Here is an 11,259-nt window from a genome sequence, read left to right as displayed (position 1 = left end):
AATGACCTTTCAAGGTCTCTTCTAGTTCTAGGAGATAGGTAGATCTCCTGTTATTAAACAAAACCACACAGCAGGGCACAGCTATCATCAGGCAGGCTGGCCTAGTGGTTCAAGCACTAAGCTGGGCCCCAGAAGCTCAGGGTTCAACTCCCTGGGTGAGTCACTCAGTCCCGCTCTGAATGGTGGGGATGGCTAGTGCTCCCTCTCTCCCCGTATTGGTCTGTCTCATCTGCTTAGACTGGGCAGGGACCGCCTGACTGTCTCTGCCCAGCCCCAGCATGATGGGGCCCCGATCTCAGCTGGGGCTGCTGGACATTGCTCTACCAGACCCAACCCCACCACCGGCAGCGATGAAGTGCCAAAGCCCGAGCACTGGGCGAGCCCTTGGCAAGCAATGGCCACAGCGTTCGGCCCCGACCTGGCACTGGGACACTACGTGAGAGCTTTCACCAGAAAGCAGCTCGCAGGCAGGGCTTTCACAACTGCTGCTTTTGTCACCTACCTCTTCTCAGCACACAGGGGCCAGCTCCCACCTCTCCGCGGCCCAGCTGCCGCTCCCAGGGCTGGGGAGAGACCTCGGCGGAGTGGTCCGAGGCCAGCGTCCGGGCAGGTGTCTCCTCCCGCCCCTCCCCGACACAGCCGTATTTCTGGCTCCTGTTTCCGGATTGTCATCTTTTATACATAAATAGATTTCCCATTTCAATCAATGTCTCTTTACAACAGGCTCTGGGCCCAAGCGGTCCCAGCAAGAGGGATCCCGGCGCTCCGAGGCCCAGCCCGGCGGTTCGGTTCCAGAGGTAGTTTCCCGTGGGTTTGTTTAACACTGGTTGGTGGGGGGGGACGGGGGCAGGGGATTGAATCTGACTGGCGTCCGGGGGCCCCTACACGGAGCTCTCGTCCAGCTTGTCCACCAGCTGCGTGTGTTTCCGCTTCTCCAGGATCTTGCTCAGCTCCTCGGCGAAGGAGGTGTTGTACAGGGGCGAGGGGCTGGGCTCCTCCTGCTGCTGCAGCAGCATGTAGCTGTTGCCGTTCATCTTGCGCAGCATGTTGGGCAGGGTGGCGATGCCGTTGGTGAACTCGGCTGGGAGTGGCGGGGGCGGCGGGGGGGGCACTAGAGGCGTCTCCCTGGCCGGGGATGCCGCCGTGGGGGCCTCGCCCGGGATGATCTGCAGGCAGCCGTCCTCCCGGTTCAGCTCCTCCTCCTCCCGGCCCCCGCCCAGGCAGTTGGCCGAGACCGTCTGCAGCTCCACGGAGGGGGCATGGGGGTCGCCCAGCACGTACCTGCCCTTGCGGCGCTGAAGACAGGAGATGTGGAGCAGCACAGCGCTCAGCACCAGGCACAGCCCGCCCAGCACGGCGATCACCGCGATGTAGACGAACTTCATGTCGGGGGAGGCCTGGCGGTCGGGGCTGGGGAGCGGCGGGGCCGTGGGTGCCGCTGGCTCCTTGGGCGGCTCTGGCAGCACTGTCAGGGCATAGGCGGCCAGCGGGGAGCGCAGCCCATTCTCCTCCCCGTAGCAGCCATAGTCCCCGCTGTGCTCCGGCAGGGTGTCTGTCACCAGCAGCCCGTCCACCCCCACTCGGAAGTGGCCCCGCCCAGCCGCCAGTCCCGTCGTGCCGTTCACCAGCCACGCGGCCCGTGCCAGGTTGGAGCGCTGCTCGCACGGCAGCAGCACGTCATCGCCCCGCAGCACCGTCCGGTTCTTCTGCACAGGGGGTGCTGCGGGAGAGACAGGAGAGGGGGAGCTCAGCCAGCGCTCCATGACCTGCGCCCCATGCTGAGCCGAGAGCACACTCCCAGAATGCCTTGGGACTGTTCCCCACCCACCCCAGGACTGCCATGGTAAGGCAATGTCTGAGTCATTAGAGTTCCCAGAATGCTTTGGGACTGGAGCCCCCCAGCGCAATGACTGGGCAGGCAGGGCGACACCTCCCTCCCAGGGAACTGGGGGTGAAAGTGGGGGCTGTGAGGGGGCCAGCGAGACGCTTTCCCTTCTCCCCCCGGGCAGTGCCAGAGCAGCTAGTGCTGCCGACAGCCCAAGACGCCAGGGCCCAGCCCCTGTGGCTCCATGAGGCGGAGGCTGGATGATCTCGGCATGAGTTCGCCGGTGCGGGGCGATGTCTCACCCTGGGCAGAGCCGTTCCTGCAGCCCTCCCTGCCGTGCTGCACATCCTGGGTCAGCTGGGTCCTGTTAGGAGCAAGATGAGCTGTGTCAGCAGGGGGCCGGTGGCTGATGGCCCTAAGAGACATGCACAGTGTGGAAGGAGAGAAAGAACTGAGGGATTTGAAGGGGATTTCATAGTTAAATAGTCCCCTTATGTGAGCAAGAGTCGGGCTAGCTGTAACCCTAATAACGCGAGATTTGTAGAAGCGAGGATTGTGTGAGGTGAGCGGGAAAGAACTGTGGGAGACGTCGTTGCGACCTTGTGTTAGATAAGTATGGAATGTAGACTAGAGTCTAAACAGGTGAGAAAAATCAGATATCAGGATGGCCTATGTATAAACAAAATGCAGCTGTTGCTCATTATTGTACGTAACAAAGGTATAAACGCTGCTGTGATTGTTTACCTGGGAGAGCCTGTTTAGCGCTCTCCCTCCACGCAATTGCTAGAGATGATAAAGTATCTGACTTGCTGCACCCAACCTGAGAGTGAGAACTCTGTTCTTCTCCGACAAGTTTGGGGGCTCGTCCAGGATGGAAACGCCTGCTGAGACAACGGCAGCTGCTGCAGATCGTTCCCCTTCGAACCCCATGGCGCCACAAGAGAGGTAAGAGACCTTTGGAAATTTCTATTGGGGTATTGGAGGAGGACTGTCCGTGCGGTCGTCTGTCCCTGTTGGGCTTAAGCCATCCGAACGTATTGACTGCGCAGCAAGATGAGATGCAGAGCGGTGCTGGGGAACTGTTTCGCTGCCCCAATAAGGTTAGTTTGAAGTGGTGCTGAGGACTTAGTTTGCCACCCTCAATCAGGTAGTTGTATGTGGTACTGGGGACTATAGTTTGGCCACCCCCAATAAGGTTAATGCACCGGTGCTGAGGGGTTGTTACCGCCTCACATAAGGGGACTATTTAACTGTGAAATCCCCTTCAAATCCGGGTCAGTTCTTTCTCTACTTCCACAACACGCAGCCCCACCTGCAGACATGCATATGCAGCCACACCTCCAGACACACACATGCAGCCCCACGCCTAAATCCCTGCCCGCATACACACTCGCAACCCCACCTGCAGACACACACACACACACACAGCCCCGCCCGCAGACATACACACACACATACATGCAACCCCACAAACAGACATGCACACGTAGCCCCACCCACAGACACGCACATGCAGCCCTGCCTGCAGACACGCACATGTGTGCACACCCTGCCCCACCTACAGACAGGTACACATGCACACAGCTCCGCCTGCTGACGCACATGCACCCAGAGCCAGCTGGTTCCCAGCATCTCAGCTCTGATCAGAGCCTGGTTAACTGTGCCATTCTGGGTGAAGGAAGCACCAGGGGGCAGCGTGGGAGCCGGGGTCAGAAGTCGGGGCTCCCTGAGCACCAGGCCAGCTCTGGGAAGGGGCCACCCGTGCCAACGAGGGGCTAAGATGGCACTGCAGCACCTCAGGCGGTGGAGCTGGCACGGGGGAGGTTTGCTTGGTGGGCCGAGGCGTAGGGAAGTCCCAGTGTCCTGGCGCACGTCCCCAGCAGGAGACACCAGGAGGTGGGTTCACCTGCACAGGGCAAGCCGTCCCACCAGGCAGCGTTGAGGGAGGCTGCGGTGCCCCCACCCGCACCCAGCAGCTCTCCAGTTCCCAGATGGTGTTCTGGCTGGCTGAGTCCGGCATCCCTCCAGCCCGGGCTGGAGCCAGGACAATGGCTGGGCCGGCAGCTCCTGTAACCCACGGCTGTGTCTCACTTGGGCAGCAGGCCGCTCAGGGGCCAGGACCTCCCCGCTGGGAGGCCTGGGGCAGGAGAAGCTCAGCGGTTCCGTACCTGTCCGCAGCACCGGCCACCTCCCTGCAGCCCTCGCCGTCCCAGGCGCAGTAGGGGTCCCGGGCCAGGATGCAATCGTAGCAGGAGCTGTACCTGGCACAGCTGGACAGGGGGAGCTGCAGGACTCCGCTGGCAGCCCCCACGTATACACTTCTCTGCAAGGCAAAGAGCAGAGACCCCAGTGTTATGAGCCGGCTGAAACCTTGGTCCGGGCTGAGGCGAAACTCGATCACACTGATGTGGGAACATGCCTTCCCTTAGGGCATCGTCAGACACACGCCTGAACCAAGGCCTAAGAGAATCTGCCCCCCAGAAACTAGCCCCAGACAGGCAGCGGCTCCGCTGGGCACAGAGCAGGACATTGGGGATCAGGACTCCTGGGTTCTATTCCCAGCTCTGGGAGGCAGCGTGTCTATTGATTAGAGCAGGACGTTGGGGGCCCGGACTCCTGGGTTCTATTCCCAGCTCTGGCAGGCAGCATGTCTAGTAGTTAGAGTGGGAGGCTGAAGGCCCAGACTCCTGGGTTCTCCTCCCAGCTGTGTCACTGACCTATGTGTGTCCTTGGGCAGGTCACTGCCTCAGTCCCCCTATGGGATGGGGCTCACTCCCCAGTCGACTCGCTCCCGTGATGTTGGGGAAGCGATGGGGGCCTGGGGCTGGGTGGCACCCAGGGGATCAGTACAGTTTCTGGCTGCCTGGTTCCTAGGCTCTGGGCTGCATCCCCTGTCTGAGGGGCTGGGATGGGGGCATTACAAAGAGGGGGGTTTCCCTTCCCCCATGCAGAGTCCCCAGTAGCAATGGCCAGGGGGGAACAGCCCCAGGCCCTGCCCCACTGGGCTGGAGGTGGGGCCTGGCTCTGCCTTTGCTCCCTTCTCTGGCTTGCTGAGGCCTGTGCTTGGAAAGCCACTGGGGGTGCATGGGGCGGGGGGCCTCCCCAGGGCTTTGGATAAGGGTAGCAGCCTGGAGAGAGAGAGGTTGAGACCCTGAGGGCAGGGAGGGGCCCCAGGAACGCCCCTCTCATTCAGCAGAGCGTCCTGCCCCACAGCACAGCTCTCAGTCCCCGCCCTGGGGCGGGCAGGCTGGCAGGCAGCCGAGGGCGCCCAGGCTCCAATAAGCGCTGGCATTTCAAGCTGGGGTCAGCCTCTGCCGTGGGCAGGGGGCCAGGCTGGCTAATCAGAGCCGCCCTGCAGTGCTGCCAGCTCTCTGGGCAAGACAGGCCCCAGGGAGCGCCGGGCACTCACCGCCAGGCCTCTCTGCTCAGCCAGCTGCCTAGGAAGGAGTTTAAAGCATGGCTGGGTGGGAGACAGGCCTCGGGAAAGCCTGCAGGGGCCCCATTCGCTGCCGCCCTGCAGTGCCAGGGCCTGGCAGCCCAGCTAACGACGCGAAGGCGGCTGTTCCTCCTGCCCCGCCCAGGCAAATGTACAGAGGGGCCGCGGATGGGCGGGAGTCGGTGGCAGACTCTGGAATAGAACTCAGGCGCCCTGACGCCCGGCCCCCTGCTCCACCCAGCAGAAGTCCCTGCCTCTCCTTCCTCGTCCGTCTCCCCGTCTCCAAGCCCTCCTCAGGGGGGCATCCCAACGCGCCACTAGAATTCAGTGGGCCTGGCTGTGGGCTGCGGCAGCCCAGGGCTTCAACGTGCCCATTTTGTTCTGCCATCTACAAGCAAGAGGGCCCCTGGAGGGGCGGCTTGTCCGCAGTGCCTCCTTGGGGGCTGGCTCCATTCTGTCCCCCCCGGCGGAGTCGGGGTGCAGCCCGGAGCGGTGTCTCACCTGGCCTTTGGAGATCACCAGGCTTTCCACGGGCTGGGGGTCCCCGAAGACCTGCAGCTCCTCCACGATGTGTACTGTGGAGCCGATCACCACCCCCTTGTGCAGCCAGCCATCACCTGGGCAAAGGCAGAGGGGCACCGTCAGGGCAGCGCCGGGTGGGAGAGCACTGTGCCCACAGGCCACTGCACAGCTAAGCTCCCCCACCGGCCTGGGCAAGGCTGCTGCCCCGATGGGGGTGTGGGACTCTGTGCTACCCCCCTCCTTCTGTGGGTCCCCTCTCCGGTGGCAGCTTCCGCCCAGGCCCCCCAGCCGCGCTGGGGTCCCCCATCCCACTCAGCCTGGGTGAGCGACTCAGGGCCCCCAGACAACACTGCCCCCCCCAAACCTTCCCGTGGGGGAGGGGCGGCGCCAACGCACCTGTCCCCATGAAGAGCACGTCGTACTGCTGGCCGTCCAGGGCCGGCGCCCTGTCCACCGTCAGGGCCGTGTAGAGCACGTTCTTCTTCACCAGCAGGGGCTCCCCCCGCGCCGGCTTCACCTCCTCGAACATCAGCGGGTGCAACTTGATGAACTCCAGCACGCTGTTGGGCAGGTCCTGGGAGGAGCGGTAGCCGTCCTCGCGGGAGCGGTTGGTGATGCACTGCACGGGGGAGGAGAGGTGGCTAGGGACGGGTATGCAGCCTGCTCACTGGGGCAATGCGGCCACCGCTGGGGCGGGACACAGCAGCTGGTGAACAGCCGCCTGGAAGGCTAGGCCAGGCCAGGAGGATGCAGGGGCATCTGCTGGGGTCACCTGGGCATGTCTCATCTAACCAGGACCCAGCCATTGCAGGGGGCTCGGTGCATGGGCGCTGCTGTTCCTTTCAGTCCTGCTGACTGACGTGCTGTGGTCTAACTGCAGCTGGCCTCAGCACGGGGTGAAACATCCTGCTCTGTGTTACACGGGACAGCAAACTAAATGATTCCTTCGGCCTCCAGGGGGGACCACTGTGACCAACTAGTCTGCCCCCCCGCATAGCAAAAGCCAGAGACCTGCCCCCAAATCCCTCCTAGAGCAGAATTCAGACAAGCGCCCAGTCTGGATTCCAGTGACGGGGAATCCACCAGGCGCTTGGTACGTTGCTCCAGCGGTTAGTTACTCTCTCCGTTAACATTTACCCCTTATTTCCGGTGGGAAGTTCTCTAGCTTCAGATGGTGTTAGACCTTCCTCCGCCAGACTGAGGCACCCCATTACCCAAGATTACCCATTCCCCACCTAGGGGCTGACAGACTGTGATCACCTGCTCTGTGTTCAGCTAGCTAGACTGAGCTCCTTGCGTCTATCGCTACCGGGCGGGTTTTCCAGTCCTTGAACCATTCTCCCGGCTCTTCTCTGACCCCCTCCGATTGATCAACATCCTTCCTCAACTGCGGGCACCAGACCCGGACACGGGACCCCAGCAGCGGTTGCACCAGGGCCAAAAACAGAGCTAAAATAACCTCTCTGCTCCTCCTCGAGACTCCTGTTTATGCATCCCCAGATTGCATTAGCTGGCCTGGGAGCTTACGTTCAACTGATTCCTCCCCCCAACCCTCCAAAACTCAGGAAGTGGCTCGTGGCTGGGGTGTGAGCGCCACCCCTGCCCCCCAGGCCCCGAGGAGCGAGCCATGCATGCTGGAATGGGTGGGTCTGGCCGTGAGTCAGCAGCAGAGCTGGGACTAGCATCCAGGCCTTCGTGGGTCCCAGCCCCACCCCTGCTGCCCCTTGCCCAACCCTCATGGGGATGAAGCCTGAGGGCATGTTTGCAGGCCAGCAGGGGGCGCTGGCGTCGCCAGGTCACTTACAGAGCCCGGCCGTGGGGATGGCACCTCCCCATCGTAGAGGGTCCATTTGCGGGTGGTGTCCTGGTATTGCATGTAGGGGCCCTCAAAAGCCCGCTGCAGCTCAGAGATGTTGTACTGGCAGACGGCGGATGCCTCCATGCTCCTCCTAGAAGAGACAGCGACAGGATCAGTGACCCGCGGCCCCCCCAAGGGCTACACGCACCTCCCTGCCCCATCTGCCAGACGCCCCGCCACTGACCATGCTGCCCTGTCCCTCACTGAGAGCTGGATCCTACAGAAACAGCCTCAAACACCCAGGCTTTCCTGGAGGAGGACAAGGAGCTGCTGCCCTCTCTGAAATAACGACAGGACCGTCCCATGGACCGGCAGCCGGAGACCTCAAAGCAGGAGGCAAGGTGGATCTGTCGCATGATGCCCATTTTACAGATGGGAACCCGAGGCCCAGAGGGGGAAGGAGCTTGCCCAGAGTCACACGGCAAGGCAGTGGCAGAGAACTCGAGCCTCCTGAGGCCCAGATGTGTGTCTCCGGGGAAAAGGAATGGGAAATGGAGAACCCCCCTTTGCTCCATCAGGCACCAGCTGGCAAACGCCAGCATGGCAGCTGGCATTGGCAGAGCTGTGGCAGGATGGGACGTGGGAGCAGCTGGCCCTCTGAGGGACAGGGGGATGGACAGTGCATCCAGATATGACACAGAGCCACTGCCCTAGTCCAGCATAAGGAGCAGATGGGCGACCTCGCTAACCTGGGCGTCACACAACTCTGCCAACGCCCCTCAATCCTGACCCGCAACCCCCCTGCTGTTCAGGTCCGGGTCTCCCAGGTAGGCTGCTCCGCAAGAGGAACCAGCACAAGCCTAGACGGTTCCAGTTCTGCTCCCAGCGGCTGCCTCACTCCTGCAGCGAGGTCACTGCATCCTCGTGCTGTTTGCCAGCCCCCTGCCTGCAGCAGTGTGGGCAGATCTGCCCCAAGGACACCGGAGATGAGCTGGCAGGGAACAGAGATGCTAATGGGCCCGTGGCAATAGCAGGGTCACCCGCTGCACATTTCCTGCCCCAGCACGGGGCGGGGGAGTGCCAGGCAGAGGCCCCGCAGGTCGAGGAAGAGCCCCCAAGTTTGGGAGCCTGGCGATTTCCCAAGCCCAGGGTCTCTGGGAGATCCCGAGGGGGCCCCAGACCAGGCCTGCTGGAGGTGCTGAGAGTGGCATCCCCGCAGGGAAACGCTGCCCAGCCGGGCCTGGCATGATAGCACATCAGCAGGACAGGAGGTGGACAGAAGCCGCCATTTGAGGATTCCGGGAGTCAGGACTCCAGGGCTCTATTCCTGTCTCTGCCACTGACCCAGTGCACAACGAGCCCCAGCCCTGAGTGCCTCAGTTTCCCCACTCTGTTAAACCTACCCCTGTGACCCCAGACATCACACAGAGCCGAGGAAGGGCAGTCCCTGGTGAGTGGTCAGCCCTCAGCATGTAGCATGTAGTGGTCAGCCCTCAGCATGAGGGACCCCTGCTGGCTCTCACGGCCCTGCTGGCTCCTACAACCCCTGTGCCCTACCCCAGAGGAAATTCCTTCCCAACCCCAGACAGCCTGGCATCCAGCCCCCACTGTGAGGTGGAGCGAGAGGGGGCTTCTTCTTCAGTGCTGGCCCCGCCCTATTTCCACCTCCCAGTCGCTGACCTTCCCAAGATCACAGAGGAGGTCTAAGTCCCGGCCTGGCACCCTCTGCCCAGCTTACGGTACAGCTGGGAGGTGGGAGGGGAAAGGGTAAATGCCCAGCTCTGTGCTCAGTAGCACGGTGGGCCTGTGATCCCCGGAGACGCTTGCCCTGGGCCGCTGCCTCTTCCTTGCCCGGCGCACACAACGCGAGAAGCTGGCACGGGGGCGGGCCTGGGGGACACCCGGCTCAGGAGGTGGTTTCCAGTTTCCTGGTCATCAGGAGCGGGATGGATTACTGTTTGCTGCTGCCGCCTCAAGAGGCTCCCTCCCCTCCCCGCTCATCTTCACCCTCCCCCTTACCGGCCGGGCGAGGAAGGCTGCTGCCCTGGAGAGCGGATCAGGATCCCTGCCTGGGAGTGCACTAACTACTAGGCTATGGTGCCATCGCCGCTTTCCCTTTAATTTAACCCTCTCACACCTGGATTCTTCCCGGCTGCCTGCACACTCCCCAGGCTGCTCCACTCCTGGGGGGTTAACAAGCCCCCTGAGTGATCATTAATGAATTTCTCTATAGAAACCACCCAAGCCCAGTCCTTCTCCCTGTGCCACTGTGCTATAAATAGCCACAGTCAGTGTCAGGCTTCTAGAGACAGACCCGGCTAATTAGCCAGGCAGCGATTCATTAGAATTCACATCGATGTCAATAACCAAAGGAAACGGCCACTGGCGCTTGGCCCAGATGTGCGCAAGTGAAATACGCCCCGGCTCCTTGATCGCTCTGGCATGGGTGGCAAGTTTGTAGAAATTTTGGTGGTGCCCAGAACCCGTCTCCCCAACTCTGCCCCCCCAAACTCTGCCCCCACCAGCCTAAGGCTCTGGGCGGGGTTTTGGGAGGAGGTATGGGGTGCAGGTCCTGGGCTGGGGATTAAGGTGCAGGAGGGGTGCAGGCTTTGGGACGGAGTTTGGGTGCAGGCTCTGGACTGGGGGTGTGGGTGTGGGAAGGGGTGAGGGGTGCAGGCTCTGGGAGGGAGTTTGGGTGCTGGGTGCAGGCTCTGGGCTGGGGTAGGGGGTGGGTGTGCAGGAGCGGGTGAGGGGTGCAGGCTTTGGAATGGAGTCTGGGTGCAGGCTCTGGGCTGGGGGTGGGGGTGTAGGAAAGGGGAGGTGGTGCATGCTCTGGGAGGGAGTGCACGCTCTGGGAGGGAGTTTGGGGATAGGGAGTGCAGGGGTGAGGGCTGTGGGGCTGAGGATGAGAGATTCATGATGCAGGAGGGGGCTCAGGGCTAGGGCAGAGGGATGGGGTGTGGGGTGAGGGCTGTGAGGATGAGGGGTTCATGATGCGGGGGGGCTCAGGGCTGGGGCAGAGGATCAGAGTGTAGGGGGATGAGGGTTGAGGATGAGGGGTTCATGAGGCAGGGGGCTCAGAGCTAGGACAGAGGGCTCGGATGTGGGGTGAGGGCTGTGGGGAGGCTCAGGGCTGGGGCAGAGGAGCAGGGGGATGAGGGTTGGGGCTGAGGATGAGGGGTTCATGATGTGGGGGGGCTCAGGGCTGGGGGCAGAGGATTAGGGTGCATGGGCATGAGGGCTCTGGCTGGGGCTGGGGGATGAGGAGTTCATGATGCAGGAGGGGGCTCACGGCTATGGCAGAGGTTTGGGGTGTGGGTGAGGGCTGTGGGCTCATGATGTGGGGGGCTCAGGGCTGAGGCAGAGGATTAGGGTGTGGGGGGATGAGGGCTCTGGCTAGGGATGAGGGGTTCATGATGCAGGAGGGGGCTCAGGGCTGGGGAAGAGGATTAGGTGCGGGGGGATGAGGGCTCTGCTGGGGATGAGGGTTTGGGGCGTTGGGGAGGCTCAGGGCTAGGGCAGGGTAAGGGCAGCCTGCCTTGCCAATAGCGGCTGGCAGGCACTAGGACCCTGGGGCAGCAGACAGCAGTTCTGCAGGGAGCCGATCTCTGGCAGCGCAAGCAGGCAGGGGAGGGACCTCCATTGAGATCTGTCCGGCACGGACGTGGCGGGGGGGGG

At 62.5% G+C, this 11,259-nt stretch overlaps 1 protein-coding gene across 1 annotated transcript in view; it reads right to left on the bottom strand.

Moving 5' to 3' along the window:
* Positions 1-796: 796 nt before the first annotated feature.
* SEMA4G (semaphorin 4G) overlaps positions 797-11,259 on the bottom strand; it is a 54,283-nt gene continuing 43,820 nt past the window's right edge. Inside the window, 6 exon segments of the mRNA XM_032795744.2 lie at positions 797-1,720; positions 2,128-2,189; positions 3,994-4,148; positions 5,763-5,878; positions 6,180-6,402; positions 7,588-7,732. Coding sequence (XP_032651635.2) covers positions 882-1,720; positions 2,128-2,189; positions 3,994-4,148; positions 5,763-5,878; positions 6,180-6,402; positions 7,588-7,732 — 1,540 coding nt within the window. The 3' untranslated portion in view covers positions 797-881.

Source organism: Chelonoidis abingdonii, chromosome 16 (assembly GCF_003597395.2).
Source record: "Chelonoidis abingdonii isolate Lonesome George chromosome 16, CheloAbing_2.0, whole genome shotgun sequence".
Taxonomy (NCBI): domain Eukaryota; kingdom Metazoa; phylum Chordata; order Testudines; family Testudinidae; genus Chelonoidis; species Chelonoidis abingdonii.
This window is presented reverse-complemented; position numbering and strand designations above follow the sequence as displayed.